This window comes from Leptopilina heterotoma, unplaced genomic scaffold (genome assembly GCF_015476425.1).
Source record: "Leptopilina heterotoma isolate Lh14 unplaced genomic scaffold, ASM1547642v1 Lhet_180, whole genome shotgun sequence".
Lineage (NCBI taxonomy): Eukaryota > Metazoa > Arthropoda > Insecta > Hymenoptera > Figitidae > Leptopilina > Leptopilina heterotoma.
Window position 1 is genome coordinate 1,946,831 of NW_025110897.1, and position 23,668 is coordinate 1,970,498.

At 24.0% G+C, this 23,668-nt stretch overlaps 2 protein-coding genes across 6 annotated transcripts in view; one reads left to right on the forward strand and one right to left on the reverse strand.

Annotated features, from left to right (window-relative positions):
• The window catches only part of LOC122500049 (nuclear factor NF-kappa-B p110 subunit), a 34,324-nt gene extending 33,253 nt beyond the window's left edge, over nucleotides 1-1,071 (forward strand). For both annotated transcript variants that reach the window (XM_043608755.1, XM_043608754.1), the window contains exon 18: nucleotides 304-1,071. In XM_043608755.1, the coding sequence (XP_043464690.1) occupies nucleotides 304-405 (102 nt within the window). In that variant the 3' untranslated portion in view covers nucleotides 406-1,071. The remainder of the gene's footprint in view (nucleotides 1-303) is intronic.
• A 3,283-nt stretch (nucleotides 1,072-4,354) lies between these two features.
• The window catches only part of LOC122499993 (cerebellar degeneration-related protein 2), a 71,281-nt gene continuing 51,967 nt past the window's right edge, over nucleotides 4,355-23,668 (reverse strand). For all 4 annotated transcript variants that reach the window (XM_043608628.1, XM_043608627.1, XM_043608625.1 and 1 more), the window contains exons 4-7: nucleotides 23,002-23,167; nucleotides 22,629-22,915; nucleotides 10,771-10,942; nucleotides 4,355-6,147 (exon numbers count right to left, since the gene is read on the reverse strand). In XM_043608628.1, coding sequence (XP_043464563.1) covers nucleotides 4,951-6,147; nucleotides 10,771-10,942; nucleotides 22,629-22,915; nucleotides 23,002-23,167 — 1,822 coding nt within the window. In that variant the 3' untranslated portion in view covers nucleotides 4,355-4,950. The remainder of the gene's footprint in view (nucleotides 6,148-10,770; nucleotides 10,943-22,628; nucleotides 22,916-23,001; nucleotides 23,168-23,668) is intronic.

A 23,668-nucleotide genomic window follows, 5' to 3' on the forward strand; every position in this document is an offset into this window, starting at 1 on the left:
TTGCTCTGAAAAATATTATTTATGAGAATAATGAAATTCTTGCTAAAAATTTTATTAAAATTTTTGAATAAAAATAAATAAGAATATTTATTATTATATACTAAATAAGTGAATTCTTTAAATTTTGAATCTGTAATTATTCAAATGTTGATGTTTATTCTTGAAAATATGAAATTTTTTAATTGTCAAAATAATAATAAATGGAATAACAAGTTCCGCGCTTGTGCGCGTATCATTTGCTAGTATAAATAATAATTTTTATTATTTTGTGCCTGATTAAAAATTTATTGAACTTATTTTCAGGATATAGGAAAAAAACTGTATGACGATTTAAGTGAATTGAAAGAAGAAGAGGCAGTTGAAGAACTTAAGAAAATGTTCAAAAAGAAAGCAAAAGTAGTATGAAAATTTTACTCGAAGATAGTTTTAAACTATTTTATTTTTACGACGAATTTATACATTTTATTATTATATAAAGAAAATCATATTGTAGATCTAGATTCAGTATTTTTTTACTAAATTTTTACTATTGATTATTGATTAATTAAAATAGGTATACATAAGGTTTTTATTATTATATTAGACTGTATTAAAGAAATTGTAATGTTTAGTTAGTACCGTCAGATTTAAGTGTTAAAAGATTAAGTTATGTTAACAAAGTTTCAATCAAAATTTAATTATGGGAAACTTTAACAAGTTTCAAATTAACTATTGCAGAATTGTGAGTGATTTTAAAATTCGCTCCGAAATATTTCGATAAGTTTAACGGAAATTCTGTTCAATGAAACTCTGCTATATAAGGATTGTAAATTGTAAAATTTTGCAAATGTATTAATTCTACTTTGTAAAAGTCGGTTTTATAGAAATTTGATTCAACAAATATTCCTGTATTTTCAGCGTTGGAGATGTTTATGCGTCTTCAAGCAGTGTGTTATAAAAATAGACAAATTTCAGACTGACTTAATGTAATTTAAATATTGTGCATTATATAATGTATTATAATGTAATATAATATAATTAATTTTAAATATTGATTACGGATCATTGATCAATAAAATTTCAGAAAATTTATTATTTTATGACGATCATTTTAAGAAACTTGGTAATTCAGTTTTTAAAACACTTTAGTAGTTGCAATTGGCAAGATTTTCAGAGCACTGAAATCTCCTCATTATTTAAAATCTTTTCCTCTTTTTATTTCTTTCTTGACGCAGGAAATCTTTAGATCCTTCCTAATTAAGGAAACATTTCAAAAAATAAATTTATTTATTTGCTTAAAAAATTCTTTGAACTTCTTGAATAAGGGAAAAAAGGTCGTTTTTTAACATTCGTCCGCCACACTGGATCCGCTGTTATGAATTTTTAAAAACTTAATCGGCGACCCTAAAAACCTCCGAATAACAAGTATCAAGCAGAGCTGGTATCAAGTTATTTGCCTCGAAGCGGCTTTTTCGCTTAGTTAAGAAATTACCATTTTTTCATTTCCTTTTTTATCAAGTCTTTGATAAATTTAGTTAAATATTGAATTTTTAAAAAAATTAAATGATAGTGCAAAGAAATAATTTGGTTTGCTTTTCTATACTTTGCTAGCAAAAATGTTACTTCAAATTTGATTTTGATGAAGGTCAAGACATATTTATAATCTAAAAATTTCTCTTCGCATAATAAATTAAGAGATTAACAATAAGAAATGAATGTTAAAAATTTTTGATAATGCAATTATTTTCTAAAATTTTTATAAATCCTTCTGAACAATTCAATTATTTTTTTAAATAGTAAACTCTTTGCAAAAATACAATTATTTTCAAAAAAATTTCACGAAAGAATTCAATTTTTTTCGAATTCAATAGGATATTTTTCATAATATTTTTCGAAAAAATTCAATTATAATTATAAAATTAAGTAAAATTATTTGCAAAAATTCAATTATATTCAAAATAATTTTACGAAAGCATTTAACTTATTTCTTAATTGTTTATAACAAATGTTAATAATATTCAATTATTTTCTAAAATTTTTAATAAATTCTTCGAAAAAATTCAATTATATTTATAGAAAAATTCTTTGCGAAAATTCAATTATTTTCAAAAAAAAATTTCACGAAAGAATTCAATTCTTTCTTAATTCGTTATAAATTTTCCCAAAAGAATTCAATTATAATTTCTAAAATTTTAATAAAATTCAATAATTAAATGTTTAATAATTTAAATTTTTTAACAAACACGATTATATTTTAAAAACTTGAAAGAAATTGTTAATAAAATTTCAATTATTTTCAAAATTTTTATTCATTATTTTAGAAAAATTCAAAAAAAATCTTCACAAAGAAATTAATTAGAATTTTTTAAAAATTTTATCAAAATTCTTCGCGAGAATTCAATTATTTTCTTAAAAAATAAAATTCTTTATCTGAATTGAATTTTAAGAAACATTCAATTATTTAATAAATTATTTATTTTTGTATTTAAATAATAGAATTCTCGTAGAAGATTCTAATAAAACTTGATTTTAAAATGAATTTAAGTTTAAATTTTAGATAATAATTGAATATTAAGCATTATAATGTAAATTTTAAATTTAATTTTTTTGGAAACGTTTAATTGAATTGCGAAAAGTTTTTAAAAATAATTAAATTTTACAAAGAATTCTATTAAAATTTTTAGCACACAGACATTCAATTGAATGTCTGTGTGGTATTTTATTACATTTTTTTGAAAAATAATTGAATTCTTAGGAACGATTTTATTAGAATTTTTTAAAATCATTCAACTTCCAAGAAAAAATTTATTACTTTTAAAAATAATAATTGAATTCTTGTGATGAGTAATGTTTTGCAAAATATTTTATTAAAATGCCTCAAAATAATTGAATTTTCGAGAATAATTTTGTTATTTATGTAAATAATTGAATTCTTGGGATGAATTTTATTAAAATCTAAAAGAATAATTGAATTATTTCGTACAACTTTATTAAAATATTTAAAAATAATTAAATTTTAGTGAAAAATTCTAATATTTTTGTACATAATTATAATTGATTTTTCCATGGAATTGAAATTAAATTTTTACAAATAATTACATTTTTGAATAATTCCTGTAAAATGTTATATTAAAAATAATTGAAATCCTGCGATGAATTTCATTATTTATGAAAATAATTGAATATTTGCTAAGAATTTTATTAAAATTTTCAAAAATAATTGAATTCCTGAGAAGAAGTAGTATTATTTATGAAAATAATTGAATTGCGAAAAATTTTATTGAAATGTTTAAAAAGAATTGAATTTCAGTGACAACTTTTGTTATTTTTTAAAATAATTGAATTCTTCATAAGAATTTTATAAACATTCTTTTAAATAATTAATTTTTTCGAAATATAATAAATATTATGGAAATTTTATTTTAAATAATTGAATTCTTGTGGAAAACTTTAATTGTGAAAATAATTGAATTTTTCGCGTGATTAATTTAAAGTAGTATTTAAAAATAATTGTAATTCTTCGATGAGTTTTATTATTTATGAAAATAATTGGATTCTTGCTTAGAATTTTATCAAAAATTGTTTTAAAAATTTGAATTTTCATGAAAAATATTATTAATGAAAGTAATTAAATTATTTAAAGTTTTTATTTACTATATAATATTTAATTGAAGAATTGCCGAATAATCGAAATTTCGTAAAATTGAATATTGTAAACAAATGGATTTGAAAATCGTCAAAAAACTTTTTCGAAAATTATGAAAAATAATTGATTTAGAGAAGAATTTTAGTGAAAAATTCTTGAAAATAATAAGTGAATTGGAAATGATGAAAATGATTATAGTTATGAAAAAATTTATTTTATAGTTTTAAGTAAAATGTTATCTTTTATTTTACTCGGACTGGTATTTAAATTTTTTTCATAAGTTTTTTTTTTTTTCATTTTCATTTTCATTTTTGGTCCGTAAAGTCCGTATCTTGAAATACTTTCACTGGTTCGAGCCCTGCTGGTAGTGAAAATCTTTCGTACAATGACCAACGATGTCCAAATCGATGTGAACTAAATCCACCCATCGGTTGCTGTTGACGAATGTTGAGAAAATCAATCATATCAAGTTGGAAAAAAATTATTAAAATTGTGCAAAAAATAAACCCTAAAAAATAAATGGATTAATTTTTAAATAAGGTAACTTTATTGATTGGCGTTTTTTTTTTTTTTCCTTCTGTGTTACTAAAACAAACATTTTTAATCTCTTTAAAGTAAAAAAGTAAAGATATTCATAAATATCTTGGAATAAAAGAATGAAGTACAAACAAGCTTTGTCTTACGATGAATTATTTTGTTGGTGTAGGTCTGAAATGATGCCTTAATTGATGTATTTTGATAAAGATTTAATTTTCTTAATACAAGATAATCACAACATAGCAGTCCATACCTGTCATTAAGATGTATACTTATATATATATAATATAAAGTCGATTAGAGTGATTGTTTTTTCATTAAATTTCAAGGAATGATAGTTTCTTGTTTTTTTTATTGGGAATTTTCATTTCCTGAACGAAAAATTATACATACATTAATAGCGAGAACGCTCGGGAATTAACAATTTGATTGTAATTTGTAGAAGATTTAATGGCACATGAGAATTAATGTTTCCTATCATTCCGGTACATTTTTTTTTTGTTTCTTTTTGTTCTAAGCAATATTAATCTCTACGAGATTTACTCATTCACATCATTCGCTTTTTGAATACAACTTGTAAAAATACAAAATATATTAAATTGTCATTTTTCGTTCATTGCACTAGAAATATTAAAAATCAGCTATGTACATAAAAAATATTTCAATGGCTAAGCCATCACCAAATACTGAAATGTAAATAATAATTTAACACAGCTTACTAAAAACAAAACAATGTCGAATAAAAAAAATTGCAGTGAGCTTTAAAATGTAAATGTATAAAAAATAAATTAACTACTTCTACGCATATTGGTTCCTTTGGGCTTATTTGGCATGCGGAGAACTTCTGCATATGACATGTCGAGTTTTTTGAGTTTGGCGATTTCCTGGGAGGCCACACTTGGTTTGTAATCTTTGTACTCGAAGCTCGAGTTGCTCTGATTGCTCGAGTTGCTTTGACTCGTCCTCGGATGGGAATTTGTGGGTCTGCGATCCTTCTTCTTGCTCGAGTAGAAGTGAGTGGTGTGGCCGTTCCAAACTCCGCTCTCCAGGTCCGTGTTCGTCAGGGGTCTGAACCTCCTCTTGCTGCCACTGTTCGACTTGGCGTTGGTGAATTTGGGATTGGTTGTTGGAATAACGTCGGGTGTGGAATGTGGCTCGACATTGAATGATTTCTTGGGGGAATTCTTCTTCGCAGACTTCTTCCTCGTCTGGATCGACAAGTAGTCCAGAGGCTGTCGCTTGTAGTGAAGAGGTCTGCTCGGAGTTTCACTAGTTTTCTCCGCCTCCACTTTATGGTGTCTCTCTTTATTGCTGAAATGCGGCGGAATCAGTTTGATGATTGGCTCGGACACCACCGAACATATCGTCGAGGACATAACACTTTGCGTATCGTCAGTCTCCTCGCTGCCAACTCCATCAGTTCCGAAGGAATAGTTCGACGAAATATTCGAAATATCCGAGATATTGTTCTGCGGCGATTTCTCGCTTTCCTCTTTGGCTTCGGCAGCTCGCTTCAAAGCGCTGACGATTTCACTGAAAATTTGCCGATACTCCGGCGTGTGGTTGAAGCGACTCTCAAATGTACTGTTATCATCATAAATACTCAATTTACAATTGTCGCCATCTGCAATTGAACAGAGGAGAGAACCAGGTCGGCCGTCGGTTTGAGTTGATTTATTGATTGTCTCGTCCGAAAATCCAGAGGACAGGGTTTCGGCTTCAGAGAAATCTGTAGGGGTGCTGGAAAACTTTTTCCCCGATTTTTTTATTTTTGCTGATTTTTCTTTTGACTCGATTATTGTTGTTGTTGTTGTTGCATTTTGGAAATTATTGAATTCTCCAGACATTCTGAGTTCTTCTTGAAGGGACAAGCAAGTGTTTTGAGCGGTTGTCTTGGAATGAGAATTGTGACCTTTATCGTCTGTAAAGATCATCTTGTAACTGTCCTGAATTTGATCCATTATTCCCATTTTATTGTTTATGTCCTGCACAGAACATAAAATATTTTTTTGTATTCATTACGATGCAAATGAATGAATAAAGGGACCTTGCTCATAGTAAACACATCTTTTTTTGGTAACATTGTGAGTTAAACACAAAATACAAATTTTATGGAAATATTTTGCAACAAGGACAAATCTTTAAAACAATTAAGGAAAACATGAACAAAATTATCCATTTTTAAGATGAATATTGGAGCAATAGGGGAACAGTTTAATGTGCTTGATTTTCACGAAACTTTTGTAATTTAAAACAATAATTATTAATTGTTTTATGTTTCTTTTACAAACTTAATAAATAATTGCATTTTTTATTCCCTATTTCTATATTATATAATTTTGTTTTTTTAATTCTGTTAAACATTTTTATCTCACATATGTAAGTACATATAAGCCTTAACACTATTTTTTAACTAATTACCAACAAAATTGAACAATCAGAATTGTAATGAATGTCCCATAAAAAACAAATTATTTATATATAATTAATTTTTTATTTATTAAGGAATTAATAAACACAACTAAAAACTAAACTAAACACAACCAAATTGTAGGTCATGTCATGAAACGGAACCTCTTGTTTGATGAATAAAACCAACTATTAAAAAACTCTAAAGGATTACTTTTATTTTTGAACCCTTAAATTTTGGTATGACAGCTTAAAAGGTAAATAAGTAGGTATAATAATTTTCTTAAAATTGATATAAAAATAAAATTTTCCATTTATATTAAAATTCATTTATTAATTTAAAAATATTTAAAAAAGTGCAGAATAACGCAAATTAAAGTATTATTGAGGTAAACTTATTAAAAAGTAATTAAGTCCGTGACAACCAATATTGAATAATTTACTTTTGTATTGTCAAAAATCTTAAGTAAATTTCTTGAAATTAATTAGTTTCGTGAATATCGATCACATACAGAATAAAAATATATATTATATTATTATATAAAGTACAAAATAAACTCTTCAGTGCAATAAAGGATACAATTGTGCATTTTGAAAAGAAAACACTAAAAAAACACTATAAAACACTATAAAACACTATAACTTAAAGCGTGCTATGCAGGAGAATAGGTAGTTTTAGTTTTCAAAGTTGCCACAAAAATTTAACTTTATTTTTCCCTGATTTCCAGACAAAATTTTAATTTTTTCCCTGACCCGAAAGAATATTCTGATTCACTCTAAAAATTATTAAAAACTCAAAAAAATGTTTATTTACGAATTTCTTTAATTGTAATATTATTGGAAATCATCAATAACTTCTTGTTAAATAAATATTTAATCATTATTATTTTTCCCTAAGAATTAAGATTTTCAAAAATTTCAAATTCAAACCTTTCTGTTTCTAAATTAAATAATTTATAAGAATCTTGTTACTGTAACTTCTTCAAAATTTATTTATTAATCAATATTATTTCAATTATTATCTAAAATTCATCTTTTCTAAATCAAATATTTTTTATAATTTTTGACAAAGTTCTTTCAAAATTTTCAAATCCATTTGTTTAAAATTCAATTTTACGAAATTTCGATTATTCCAGGTCTCGGATATTATGACTTTTTCAGCGCTTTTCGACTACTTTAAATAATGCGACGTTTATCGATTTTCTTATTATTAAAAAATTGCGACTTTTTTTACTTTTCTTCCAAATTTAGCTACAAAATACCACGTTTTTAAAATTAATTTAATATTCGAAAAATTACATTACAATATTTATAAAAAACTAATTCTTAGAATTGTTTTATCATAATTTTAAAAGATTCAATTGCCGTCGAACAAAATAAATTAACATTTTTTTAAATTTACTTTTTCAAACTTATTGAAATGTCTGAGAAATCATGTTCATAATTTTAATTAAAGTTCTTCAAAAATTTTATTATTTTTACAAAATATTTTTAAAAGGTTTTATCAAATTTCAATTTATTTTTTAAAAGATTTTACCAAAATTCAATTATTTTTTAAAAGATTTTACCAAATTTCAATTTTTTGGACATTTTTTAATTACGTATGTAATTGTAAAAAAATATTGTCTTTCAAGAATTCAAAAAAATTAATTTTCCAGAATTGTTATAGTTAAAATGATAAAAAATTCATATTTTCAAAGATTTTAATTTTTAAAACCTTTTTAAAATTAAATTATTTCTAAAAATTTACGTTATAATGATTTTAATATTCAATAATTATTATCTAAAATTTTAAATAAAATTCATTTTTAAATTAATTTTTATTAGAAAATTCTACTAGAATTCCATTATTTAAATACAAAATTAAATAATTTATTGAATAATTGAATGTTTATAAAGAATTTTATCAACAAATTTTTAAATAATTGAATCCTTTCGAGGAATTTTAATAAAATTTTTAAAAATAATTATATTTTTCGATGAATTTGATTGAAATTGTATTAAAAATAATTAAAATTCGGCGATGAGTTTTATTTTTTATGAAAATAATTGAATTCCTTAAAAGAATTTTATTATTAATGAAAATAATTAAATTATTGATGAATTATTGTGAAATTTTTATTATTTATGAAATTAATTAAATGTTGGCGTACAATTTTATTAAAATTATTTTTAAATAATTGAATTTTTTTGGAAAATTTTTGAAAATAATTTAAATTTTCACAAGAATTTTATTATCTATAAAAATAAATGAAATTTTGACGAGGATTTTTAAAAAATTTTGAACATAATTGAATTTCTGCAAAGAATTTTATTGCTTTTGAAAATAATTTAATTTTTGCAATTAATTATTGTTATTTTTAATAATTTATTATATTATTAAATATATATAAAAGAAATTAACTAATTTCAGAAGAATTTGAATTATTATGTATAATTTTTCAAAAATCTAAGTTCTTTAAAATTTCTAATTAAATTCATTCAAAATTGAAATTTTATAAAAATTCCAATTGAAACTTTTTGAAGTTGATCTATTTATGAAAACTATAAAGTCACCCCTTTTTAAAATTCAATTAATTTTTAAACAGTTAAGTGAAATTATTTATTAAATAATTTATAAGTAATAATTTTGTGATAGTTCTTAAAGAATGAAATTATTTGAAAAGAAAATATTATGAGAAATAGAAAAAATAGAAGTTTTTGTATGAGAATTCGTGGTAATTTCATATTTTATAAGGCAAACAGAAAAGACACCAAAATTCAGAATTTTCTTATGAATTCTAAAAATTAATTTTTTTCCATCACTTTTAATAAAAATCCATGACAATTTCCCCGACCAATAATTCTACTTTCCCTGAATTTCCTAACTTCCCTAACCTGTGGCAACCCTGTTCTCTATTTTAAAAATGAAGGCAAATAAGCGACTTGTGTATCTCGTAGTCAAAAAAATAATATTTAATAAACTAACAAAGATTTAACTAAAATTTATGATAAAAATTAAATTCCTAAATGTACTAAAATAAAATTTTGATTTATATAGTTTCGCAGTGGTGAAGGATAAATATGAAAAAGTCTATTTCAGTATTTCTGTATGAAATATATTCAAAGTAAGCGTATATATACCTATATCTATCTATAAAAATAATAAGTTAGTAAAAGCGATTAGAAATTCCTTGAATTAAAGAACGCTGTTAATCTAAAACTAATAATAATTAAATAATTTTATATAAAACAGAAATTTATTCTTAATAATTTTTACTAATAATTTACAATGTTAGATAATAAATAGAGTAAAAAATTTATCTTACGTGCATTTAAAAAAATACGCGTTATTTACAAGTGTTTAAAAACATATTCACGGAGATTGATCTTATATTTATAAAATTGCTAAAACTTGTAAAACATTGTCATGCATCTTTTGAAAAAGAACATTAAACATAATGTTAGTGAAAACACAAAAATAGTGTATGCATTATTTAAAAAAAAAAGTGTAACGAGAAGAATTGGTAAAATTGTAAAGCGACACAAAAGCTTGTCTAATTTGTTGGGTCGTCATTTTTGGTTATTGTCTTTTGAAATGAAACACCGTAACTTGATCGAAAAAATGAACAACATTCGAGTTAAAATTGCACACAAACTACATACCCTAGGAAATCTTTTTATACACAATCGGCAGTAAAATGTTGTTTAAAACAAATAACAGAAGGCGAAACGGATTAAATGTTGATAGATATTTTTTGAACAGACAATGGAACTTGAAATATTCCACTGACTCCGAAAAAAGACATAGAAGAGACGGCGCATTCCATAATATAGTGAATATTTTCCAGATGCTCAAAACAAGAAAATGTTTACGTTCTTTTTTTGCCGCTTTTGCCGTTTTTGCGGTTTGTTCTCTAATGCCTGTAGCAACAGCTTCCTAAGGCAAATGAAATGAAATTACTTTTAATGCTGAGTCCTAAACTCTTCAAGCCCGTCTCGCAGAAATAGTGAGTGTTTCTGTACATGTTCGGAAAAATGCTATTGTTATTATTCTCCTTGTCCTCAGTGCGGGACTGAATGGCTTGAAGAGTTTTGAAATGTCTAGTGAAAAGCAGGAAATGCGAAGCACAATATTTATGTTGCGAGTGTCGCTGAGCCCCATGCGAAAGCCGATTGACGGAAAAAAGCTCGAGTGTGTTACTCAAAGGTGAATTTACCTGCACCAGACAATTAGAGTATCCGTTGACGCCGTCCATGAAGGTTCCAGGTAAACTTATGTCGTCGTCGTCTTCCGGTATGTCGTCTCCGTTTCGATCCATCATCAGAGTCAACTCTTCGTGACTCCTCATGTTGATTCCCCGCAAGCATCGACCGCACAGGTGACCTTGTCTGCACAGAAAAAACATCATCATTCTTAAAGTCTATTTCATTCATTCTGCAACGCTTCAAAATTAGAAATCGCAATCGAAAGAATCTTGCGATTGCGTTCCCCATCGAGAATCTATTTTGCTTTGGCCTTAATTCAACTGTCCACATAGCAAAACACTTCGCAGGGAATTCGCAATGTGTAATTCCGTAAATCGCATGGCGAATTTCAAAGCAGATTTTAAAAAATCAAATTTGTAAGAGATTTTAATCTAATTAATTAATTAATTAATTAATTAATTATTAATTAACTATCTATATTAATTTGAATGTTCTTTCATTCTTTCATTCATTCACTTTTTCTGTCCCTCACACTCTGAAGTTGTCTTCTATTTATATTTTTGTTTTTGTTATCTTTAGATAAATTGTATATTATATTATTACTAGAAAATTTTACGCGCGGAACGTGATATTCAATTTATTATTTTTATGCAAATTACAAACATTTTTAATCTTCAAATATAAATTTTTAAAATAATTTCATAATCAAAATTTTAAAAATTCACTTATTAAGTACAAAATTAATTATTACTTTTCATATTTTCTAAAATTTTTAATAAATCCTTCGAAAAAATTCAATTATTTTTATAAATAGTAAAATTCTTCACAACAATTAAATTATTTTTAATCAAATTTAAATAAAATTACATGAAATAATTTAATTATTTTCAAAAATTTCCATAAAATGCAATTTCAACAAGAATTTAAAATTCTCTAAAAATAATTCAATTATTCTCAAAATATTTTTAAAAAATTTTATATAAAAATTAAATTGCATTCAATGCAATTTTTAAATATATTCGTCAAAAAAATTGAAAGAATTCAATTATTTTCAAAAAAGTAATAAAATTCTTGTGATGAATTCAATGATTTTCAATATACATAATTTTAATAAAATTCTTTAGGTGGATTCCACGTCAGTTCAACACACTTATTTTCATGACTTGTTGGGATTTGGCTGTAATTTTGTAAATTCATTACTTTTATAGTGATAAACAACTCCACCAAATATTTTTTCAAAATTTTGAAAATTACCAAAAATATGGCATTTTCAAAATTTTTGTCTTCTTTTTTTGAAAGTGCTATAACTTTGGTTCTAATTAACCGATTTTGGATTTTAAAAAAAGGATTTCTTTGGTTTTAAGTATATTTTAAGTTAAAATTAAAATAAAATAAAAAAATTCAAAAAAATTTTTTTTTTGAAATTTTGAAAAATTAAAAATCCGTTTTTGAAAAAACATCATCTTCGATTTTTTTCAAAATTTTACTAAATGTTAGGGCAAATGTGCTTTACATGTCCTGTAAGTTTTATCTTGGGATCTCAAAGGGATTCGGAGTAAAAAAATAAAACGTAACCACAAATTACGAACATATGGGGCAAAATTCCTCAACTACCCAGGTAAAACAATGAATTTTCTCTAAACTTTGCTGAAATGTTACTATTATTAGTAGAAGTGTAAATATTAATTTTTTTTGAATTTGATAAAATATTTTTTGAGTTATGGAGTTTCAAAATTTTGATTTTTTTGAAAATATATTTTTTTCGATTTAATATATTTATAAGTAAAATTAATCAAATTTAAAGTATGAATAGTGGTTTTTAAAGGGGTTTTCACGGGCTATAAGCTGGTGATGAAAAAAAAGTTGTTTTCTGTCAATTTGACCTTGAAATTCAAGGTCAAATTCTTAATTTCAATATACAGTAGAACCCGGTTAATACGATCCCGTTTAATACGATTTCCCGCTTAAGGGGATGTCAAAGTCGATGCGATTTTCCCATTGAAGCTCAATGCAAAAATCCAATCCACTTTGACACCGCCTTAAGGCGCTCATTTATGGTGGTCCCTGCAATTAAAGACATACATTTTATATCCCACCTAATACTTTTTCCCGCATAAGACGCATTCTTAGTGCGGTCCCTACAGAATCGTATTAACCAAGTTCTACTGTATCTCAAAATCGGTGTTTTTTAATTTTTTCTAACCTATCTCAATCGAAAGCTTACCTTTTTTCATATGAGCCATGTAAAACTCAGAGTGGGACCATGGATCTTTTTGAAGAAATTAATTATAAATCATCATTTTCTATGTAAAATAATGATAAATTATTATTTTCCTCAAAAATTCTCATGATCCCACTCTGATTCTTACATGGCTCATAGAAAAAAGGTCACCAGCTTATAGCCCGTGAAAACCCCTTTAAAAACCACTATTCATACTTTAAATTTGATTAATTTTACTTATAAATATATTAAATCGAAAAAAATATATTTTCAAAAAAATCAAAATTTTGAAACTCCATAACTCAAAAAATATTTTATCAAATTCAAAAAAAATTAATATTTACACTTCTACTAATAATAGTAACATTTCAGCAAAGTTTAGAGAAAATTCATTGTTTTACCTGGGTAGTTGAGGAATTTTGCCCCATATGTTCGTAATTTGTGGTTACGTTTTATTTTTTTACTCCGAATCCCTTTGAGATCCCAAGATAAAACTTACAGGACATGTAAAGCACATTTGCCCTAACATTTAGTAAAATTTTGAAAAAAATCGAAGATGATGTTTTTTCAAAAACGGATTTTTAATTTTTCAAAATTTCAAAAAAAAATTTTTTTGAATTTTTTTATTTTATTTTAATTTTAACTTAAAATATACTTAAAACCAAAGAAATCCTTTTTTTAAAATCCAAAATCGGTTAATTAGAACCAAAGTTATAGCACTTTCAAAAAAAGAAGACAAAAATTTTGAAAATGCCATATTTTTGGTAATTTTCAAAATTTTGAAAAAATATTTGGTGGAGTTGTTTATCACTATAAAAGTAATGAATTTACAAAATTACAGCCAAATCCCAACAAGTCATGAAAATAAGTGTGTTGAACTGACGTGGAATCCACCTTTAAAGAAATTCCATTATTTTCGAAAAAACTTTAATTGAATTTCTCGAAAAAATTTTATTATTTTAAAATATTTCTATAAAATTCTTCATAACAATTTAATTATTTCTTAAAATTTTTAAAAATTCTCGCGAAACATTTTAATTATTTTTTATAAATAGCAAAATCTTTCTAAACAATATTCAATTATTTTTTTGAATAGTAAAATCTTTACAAAAATCCAATGATTTTTAAAACAATTTTAATTGAATTCCTCGGATGAATTCAAATATTTTTTAATATTTCCATAAATTTCAATTATGTCCAAAAATTTTAATAAATTCTTTTTTAAAAATTTTAAAAAATTATTTTATATTATCATAAGAATATTGCTACTGTAACTTCATCAAAATTAATTTCATCATTTTAATTCAATTATTATTTCCTAGAATTTTAAATGATTTTTTATGAAAATAATTGAATTCCTTAATAAAAAATTTATTATTTATAAAAATAATAATTAAATTCCTGTGAAATTTATATTATTTATGAAAATAATTCAATGTTTGCATACAATTTTATTAAATTTTTTTTTAAATAATTGAATTTTTTTTGGGAAATTTTGTTAAAATAGTAGATATTAAAAATCATTGAAATAAGAAAAATGCATTTTATTTTTGAAAATAATTGATATTATAGGACAAGAATTTTTTTGACATTTAGGAAAATAATTAAACTTTGGAGAAGAATTTTGTTACTTATAAAGATAATTGGGATTTTTACAATTTTTTTTTAAATTTTGTACATAGTTGAATTTTATTTATTTATTTTTTTTAAATAGTTGAATTTCTGCAATTATTTGTAATTTATCCTAAATTGAATTTTTTTTAGTGTTTTCAACAAACATTTGAATTAGAAAGTTTTTAAATTCTATTATTTTTAAAATTGCTAATTTTATTTAAAAAAGTCAGTAAGAAGTAAGAAGAAGCTTTAGCGCGCGAATTGTTGCTATTAATAATATTATAATATTATACATTACTTTATAATAATCGTAAGTTTCCTTTCCGCTAGCAAATTCTCTGCATTCATTTGTTTGTTTTGAAAATTAATTTTTGTGGGTTATTGTCACTTTTTAATGTCAAAAAACCAAAAAAAAAATTCGTCACTTCACAAAATTGACACAAAAATTCCATTCCATATTTTTTATTTTCCTAACTTATTCCTAATTTTCATCAAAAATATTCACTTTTTTCTTATCCTGCTAATAAATTGAATTTCTTCTACGAATTTTATTATTCATAAAAGAATTTAAAATAATTTAATTCTTGCGAAGAATTTTATTAAAATTTTTAAATAATTCATTTCTTTCGAATAATTTTATGCAAATTCTAATTTAAATAATTGAATTGTTAAAAATTTTTATTATTCATAAAAAGAATTGAATTCTTACGAAAATTTTTATAAACCATTTTTTAAATAATTGAATTCTGTTTGGCAATTTTATGAAAATAGTAGATATTAAAAATTATTGAATTGCGAAAAGTTTTTAAAGATAGGTAATTAAATTTTACAAAGAATTCTATTAAAAATTTTGTCAATAATTGAATGTCTGTGGGAAATTTTATTAAATTTTTTTGAAAATAATTGAATTTTCCTAAAAAACATTTTATTATTTATGAAAATAATTGAATTCTTGCGAAAAATATATTACAAATTTTTAAAATAATGGAATTTCTATTAATTCTATTAATTAAATTCTTGCGAACGATTTATTAGAATTTTTTAAAATAATGGAATTTCCAAGAAGAAATTTATTACTTTTAAAAATAATTGAATTATTGTGATGAATATTGTTATTTATGAAAATAATTGAATTTTGAAAAGAATTTTATTAAGATACCTCAAAATAATTGAATTTTCGGAAGTAATTTTCTTATTTTTCGACATAATTGAATTCTCAGAAAAAATTTCATTAAAATTTAAAAAATAATTGAATTATTTAAAAAAAATTAATTAAAATTGTATTTAAAACAATTAATTTCTTTCGAATAATTTTATTAAACTTTTGAAAATAATTATTCAATCCTTCCTAAAAATATATTTAAAAAAACATTTTCAGGGTGGCCGCAAAATTTTATTTTCAAAATTCCCTGACTTTTTCCTGAGTAACAAATTTTTAAATTATTTAATATTCTACATTGAAATGTCCGTAAGAAGGTTCAAACTTATAAAAAATGTGACGGCACCATTATAATGGGCTATATTATAAAAACGTCTAAATAAAAAACTGAATTGACATTTTAGTATCAAAGTTTTTTAATTTGTGGTTTTTTTCGATCAAAATTCCCTGACTTTTCCCTGATTTCCAGTTTTTCCCTGACTTGCGGCCACCCTGATTTTTTTAAATAATTGATTTTTTTGAGGAATTGAAATTAAGTTTTTAAGAATAATTACATTTTTTAAGCAATTCCTGTAAAATTGTATTAAAAATAATTGAAATTCTTTTATGAATTTTATTATTTGTAAAAATAATTAACTTTGCAAAAAATTTTATTAAAATTTTCAAATATAATTGAATTCCTGAAAAGAATTTTATTTTTTTTGAAAATAATTGAATTATTGCGGAAAAGTTTATTAAAATGTTTTAAAAAAATTGCATTTCTGTGAAAAATTTTATAATTTTTGAAAGGAATTGAATTCTTCATAAGAATTTTATGAACATTGTAAATAATGGATTTTTAAATATGTATTATGAAAATTAGAAAATTTTATTAGTTTAAATAATTGAATTCTTGTGGAAAACTTTATTTGTGAAAATAACTGAATTTTACGATTATGAAAATAATTAAATTCACGCTTAGAAATTAATCAACATTTTTTTTTTTAAATTGAATTTTCATGAAAAATTTTATTATTAGTGAAAGTAATTGAATTATTGTGAAAAATAAATTTCATAAAATTTTGTTAAATAATTCTCTAAAAAAATATTGTTTATATTCTTTGTTAGCATTTTTAGTAAATTGGAAGGATTTATTAAAAAATTTTAGAAAATAATTAAATTTTTTCGAAAAATATTATTAAAAACTTTTTAAAAATGAATTCTTTCATGAGATTTTATTAAAATTGTATTCAAAATCATTGAATTTTTGCAAAGAATTCTACTATTTATAAAAATAATTGAATTGTTTCGAGGAACTTTTTAAAGGAATTAATTAATTAATTAATTTTTTTTTTTTTTTTTTTTTTAATATTATTGAATTTTTTATAAACATTTTATAACGAATTAAGAAAACAATTGAATTCTTTCGTCCAAAAAGGTTGCAATGTCAAATAAGATGCACTTTATAATCTAAAAACAACATTGAACGTAAAGAGGACAGCTGATGGAAATTTTGCTGAGTAAGATGACGAGATTTTAGTGTACGTGATTTTGACAAATTTACCGGGCTTTTGAAAATCTGAGAATGATGGTTCCGATTACTAGCCACTGGTCAATCTAGAGCCAGCTGAAAATAGGCCGCGGAGGCAGGTGCCTAATGAGTTTGTCATTGCTAAGAGGAACTTTAAGTCCTCACAAGTCTTTTTATTCTTAGGAAACAGGAAAAACCGTCCCAATTGAAGCTTCACACTTTAAAACTAATAGAAAGATTAGTAGGTGGAAATAATCGCTAATCGCTACGAAAAACACCAATTTCCACCCAAAGTGTCAGCATTATTGTCTTTTGCAGGTGAAAGATGGAGATAGGGGCAATTTATCGGATCTGAGTCGACAGTTTGTGTTACATGCTGAATGAGATCTTCAGAAAGAGTGAAATGATTTATATTTGTGCTGAGTACCAACTTCTAATATTTAATAGTTTTTCAATAATAACCGCTTTTAAAAAACTGAAAAATTCCTGATTCCTGATTCTTAATAAAAATCTTCCATACATGTGAGTGTTATACTAATGATATGTTTGTATTTAATTGCTATATATAAATTGAGTAGTATGACGTAAGTTGGCAATGTGTATGTTTCCATAAATCCGAGCTGACCTTTAAGGATGAAAGTTTGAGTGATGAAAGGAAAGACAAAATACATTTTTTCGTATTTCTTGGTTAAGAATTTTTCAAAAGTAGTTCCGTAATTTTTCATATGAAACTTCATGAGAAAGTCAAGTGGCTAGTCATTTATTAATAAGTTAAGAAGTTTCTTTAGCACGTCTAAAATGGTCGAGGCAAATTTTCACTTGATTTCTTCTTGGAATATTAGTTTCCAACTAATAATGTGATAAAATATAATAAGAATGTAATAAAATATTCTTAACTACTTCCAAAAAAATAGTTCATTACTTATCCAAAAAGATAAGTTTGAATTTCTGGTGAAATCGTCGCGATATCCTGAGTTACTGAACTAAGTTCCTTATTTTTTCCAGAACAATGTCAACTTGAAAACATGAGATTTTTAATATTCACAGGCTTCACAGTGTCCCTAAAAAGTATTTTAGGGGAAATAGGGGACTAATAGGGGACCATAAAAATTGGTTAAATAAAAATATAATTTATTCATACAGGGTTGCCACAAACATTTAACTTTATTTTTCCCTCACTTTTCCCTGATTTCCAAACACAACTTTCACTTTTTCCCTCACCCTAAAGGATATTCTGATTCACTCTCAAAATTATTAGATACTCAAAATAATGTTTTATTAAATTTATTTACAAATTTCTTCAAAAGTTAAATTATTCGAAAACATCAATAGTAAAATAAATATTTAATCATTTTGTTTCATTGGAATTAAGATGTTCAAAAATTTCAAATTCAAACCTTTTCAAATTGAATAAGAATATTATTATAAAACATAAAAATGACCGACTGACAAAATCATTATTTTATTATTATAAGAATATTGTTACTCCAATTTCTTCACAATTATTTGTATCATTTCAATTCAATTAACATTTTCTAGAATTTTTAACTAAAATTCAACTTTAAATCATTAACATCAATTATTATTCAATTAAACTCTTTCAAAAAAATTAATTCTACAGAATTGTTAGTTAAAAGTACGAAAAATAATCATTTAATTCTACGAGAAATCAATTATTTAAATACAAGAATAAATAATATCGAATGTTTCTTAAAATTTAATTTTTACGAAGAACTGTATTAACAACTTTTGAAAATATTTAATTTCTTTTAAGGAATTTAATTCAAATTTTAATGAAATTTATTATATTAAAGAATTTTATAACAATTTTTGAAAATAATTGAAAACTTTTTGAAAAATTTTATTAAATTTTTGAAAATAATTGAAAACTTTTTGAAGAATTTTATTAAATTTTTGAAAAATAACTAAATTCCTGAAAAGAATTTAAATAATAATTTTTAAAAACAATTAAATTCATAAGAAGCATTTTATTAAAATTTTTGAAAATAATTGACTTCTTGAGAAGAATTTAAAAAAAAAATTTGACAATAATTTAATTCTTAAGAACAATTTCCCTATCTATTTATAAAGATAATTTAATTCTTAACAAGAATTTTAAAAAAATTTTGAAAATAATTTAATTTCTGCAAAGTATTTTATTTCTTTTCAAAAGAATTAAATTCTTGTGATGAATTTTGATATTTATCAAAATAATTGAATTTTGGAAAAGAATTTTATATATATTTTATATAATAAAATTTTTTAAAATAATTGCATTTTTTAAGGAATTTATTTAAAATTGTATTAAAAATATTTGAAATTCTACGATGATTCAATTGAAAATAATTGAATTCGTAAATGAAATTTTATTATTTATGAAAATAATTGAATATTTTCGTAGAATTGTATCAACAATTTTTTTCTATAATTAAATCTGTTGATAAATTTTATGAAAATCCTTATTAATAAAATCAGATGTCTGTCTGTACATTGCTTAAAACTTCAAAATGTTAACATGATTAGTTATTATGGACATCAGAGATTCCAAAAATGTTCTTAAAAAATTTAATGTATGTATGTATGTATGTATGTATGTATGTATGTTTGTCTGTCACAAAAACTTTGTACCCCAATCACACAAAAACATGTGAATCGATTTAAGTCCAACTTGGTAGGTTATTAGGTATTGACCCAAGGAAGGTTTATAAATTTACAGATTTAAAAAATATTAATTAGAACGGGAGATATTCAATTTTTTCAAAAAATTCAAAAAATCGAAAATTTCAAAATTTTTTATTTTTCATGGATTGCTTTTGAAGTTTATATACTTGAGTATTATATGTTATTTAGTCACATTATAGCATAACTTTGCAAAAAATAAAGTCCTATAACTAATATGTAAGTATAAAAATGTTTTCAAAAAATCGAAAATTTCAAAATTTTACATTTTTTTATGGATTGCTTTTAAACTTTCTATATTTGAGTATTACATGTTATTTGGTCACATTTTAGCATAATTTTTCAAAAAATACTATTCTACAACTAAGATGTAAATATAAAAATATTTTCAAAAACTTGAAAAATGGAAAATTTCCAAATTTCACAATTTTTAATGGATAGCTTTTAAACTTTCTAAAAATGAATATTATATGTTATTTAGTCAGATTTTATCATAATTTTGCAAAAAATACTATCCTACAAGAAATATAAAAAAATTTTCAATATATCAAAAAATCGATACTAATTACTATATGAAGTATAATTCAGTAGTATTTTTGGAGTCTCTGATTAATATTTTGATGTCAAAATAGTGCAATTCAAAATTATTTATCAAATCAATCTAATATTTTCAAGAAGTTGAGAAATATTGAAAATGGAAATTTTTTATGATTAAAATGATTTCGCAGGATGTCAAGAATTGTAAGTCACCTGTGATACAATACAAGCATATTATGCCACTAGGCAAAAACTTACATGTTAAAACGTTTTTTCATTTTAACTCTAGATTTAACTTTAAGAGATGTTTTGAGCAATGTAAAGACAAAAGTTAACACGGTGTCTATTTTTGTTTAACAAAATTCCCTGCTTTGTCCAAACTTTTCACGGTTTATCTCTTTTTTGTCAAATTTAAATTTACTTGATTTTATCCATAAATAAATCTACAAATGGCTATAAAAATTTACTTATTTTATGAAAATACTGTTTCTTAAGTTCATATAAATATAGATTGTATTACTTGCTGTCGTACAGTTTTCTGTTTATACTAATACATTTAACTGGGTATCTACCAAACGGGAAAAACTGTAAAAAGCTGGGAATATGCCGAACCGGGAATTTTCCTATCAAATTAAGAAAAAGTTTCATTATATTAATTCGCTTTTAAAAAATTGCTTTTTACTTCAATTTTTATTGATGTATAATATTTATGAAAACAGACCCGAGTCAAAATTTAAGCCCTACTTTCAGCCTAAAATTTAGGTCTTATGTTAGGTTTTAGCAGTCGTAACGTAGGGTCTACTTGCGATACAATTAGTTCCAATTAGACTCTACTATAACTCCAAAAACTGTATGGAAAATTTAATTTTTTTAATACATTAATTAAAGTACTACAAATTGATAAATATTGTTCTCTGCATTTGAATTGGTTAAAATAACTAATTTGATAACAAAAAGTCAATCACTGATTCAAATAGTAATATTTTCCTACTAAAATAGCTATAATGGTAACTAATTATTATTTTTTTCCGGTCAAATTAAATTCCCTAGCTATTTCCTGATTTTCCAGATTGGTAGAAACTTAAATGTATTGGTAGAAACTAAAACCCGTCGAAGACGGGTACGACAGCTAGTAGTAAATATTTAAAAACATTGAATTGCGAAAAACTTTTAAAAATAATTGAAATGTTGCAAAGAATTTTATTTAAATTTTTGGCGAAAAATTTTTGCTATTTATAAAAATAATTGAATTCTTGGCGAGATATTCATTAAAATTTATAAAAATAATTGAATTCGTGCAAAGTATTTTATTAAATTTTGATAATTGAAATTTTGACAAAAATTTATGTAATTAAAATTTTTGACAATAATTGAATTCTTGAGAAGAATTGTGATATTTATGAAAATAATTGAATTTTGGAAAAGAATTTCATTAAAAATCCTTAAAATAATTGGTTTTATAGGGAGAATTTTGTTGGTTATCAAGATAATTGAATAATTGTTTTGCAGAATTACTTAAAAATTATTGAAAATAATTGATTTCCTGTGACGAAAGAAATAGGGGAAATTTAGGTGAAATTTTGAAAATAGGGTACGTTTAGGGGTCAAAATTAAAAAAAGGGGACTTTTAGGGAAATAGGGGACAGACTGTAAAGCCTGCATTTAAATACAAAAAATTGAATTTTCAGAATGAGACTTAATAAAATTCCCTGACAATTTCAGATTTTCTAGGTTTTCTATGACTGAAAAAAAATTTAGACATATCACATGCGTACAAGAAAGGCACAGTTACAAATTATGTACTTAAATTATATTAAATTCGCCTGAAATTATACGATTGAAGGAGCATTTTTTTTCAACAAAAAAATTGGGAATTGCACTCTTACACGACTTTTTGAATAATTGTTTAACTACTATAGGGAAAAAATTCTCAGATAAAATTGTATTTTTTCCGTACCGGATGTTCTCATTACTATCTTTATCCAATAAACATTTGATATTTTTAAGGTTACCGATTTAAAAAATTCGTTAAGATTGGAAACCGATTTTAAAGATTAAAAATGATACTGTTTAAAACGCACAGAAACGAGGCGCCTTACCTAAATTTAATAGAATAAGTGTTCAGACTTTATAATTAAAATCCACGTACCTGACTTCTTCCAGAGTGCTCAATTCATCTTGAAGATTCTTCACGTCTTGTGCTTTATTCTGCCAAACATTGAGCTGCTCCTCTAAATTGTTATTTTCACGTACAAGACTCGAAAGTTGACTCTCAAGATCAGATATCTTTTTTTGTTCCCTCGTCCTTTGACTACGAACTTCACTTAATTGCTTTAATAAACTAGTTACCTCCTCGTCATTATTTGTACTGTTCACATGCTCCTGAGCATTACCAGTTGCGTTAGAAGTGGACTTTGTGGTAATTGAAGTAGCCTTCTAAAAAGAAATGAAGAAAATTAATAAATGACAATAATCAACAACATTCATCTGGCATATCACAAATGCGAATTTAAACAACAAACCTGGTTTATGCTACCATCTGTCGTACTTTTCCACAAAACTTTCTCCTGAACTTCTTCGTTTGTCGTTTGTTGTTTGACAAGGAGCTGATATTTACATTTAAAATCATCAAACTTTTTCTGAATATCTTCACATCTAATCTCCAAATTTTCAATTGTCATAGATTGTCTGTAATATTCATTATTTCAAAAATAACTAAAATGCTCAGAGAGAAATTAAGGGCCAGTTTCACCAACACCGATTAAATCCTTAACCGACAAATCACGAGCGATTAAATTGACTTTAATCATTGATTAACTTTTAATCGGAGTTGGTGAAACTGGCCCTAAGATTAAGAAAAGTAAACGAATATAGCTTTTCATTTAGTTTTGGTGAGTAAACAATTTTTTTCTTCAAATTTCAATAGACTTGATACGTTTTTAGTTCTAATGCAGAATGTTAGATTATCTGGCTTAGTGCATTTTGTATCAAAAACCAAAAATGGATATTATTCACACTATTTGTCAAATATGAGATATGGATTAGTGAATCTAAAGTAAAATTTAGTCAAATTAAAAATTAGTGGGTTCTGACAATTAATTGATTTTCCTTTATATTAAAATGTTTATCTTTTTCTAAAGAAGTTCGCAATTTTCATAACTTTAAAAATTTTAAATAAATAGTTTCTAT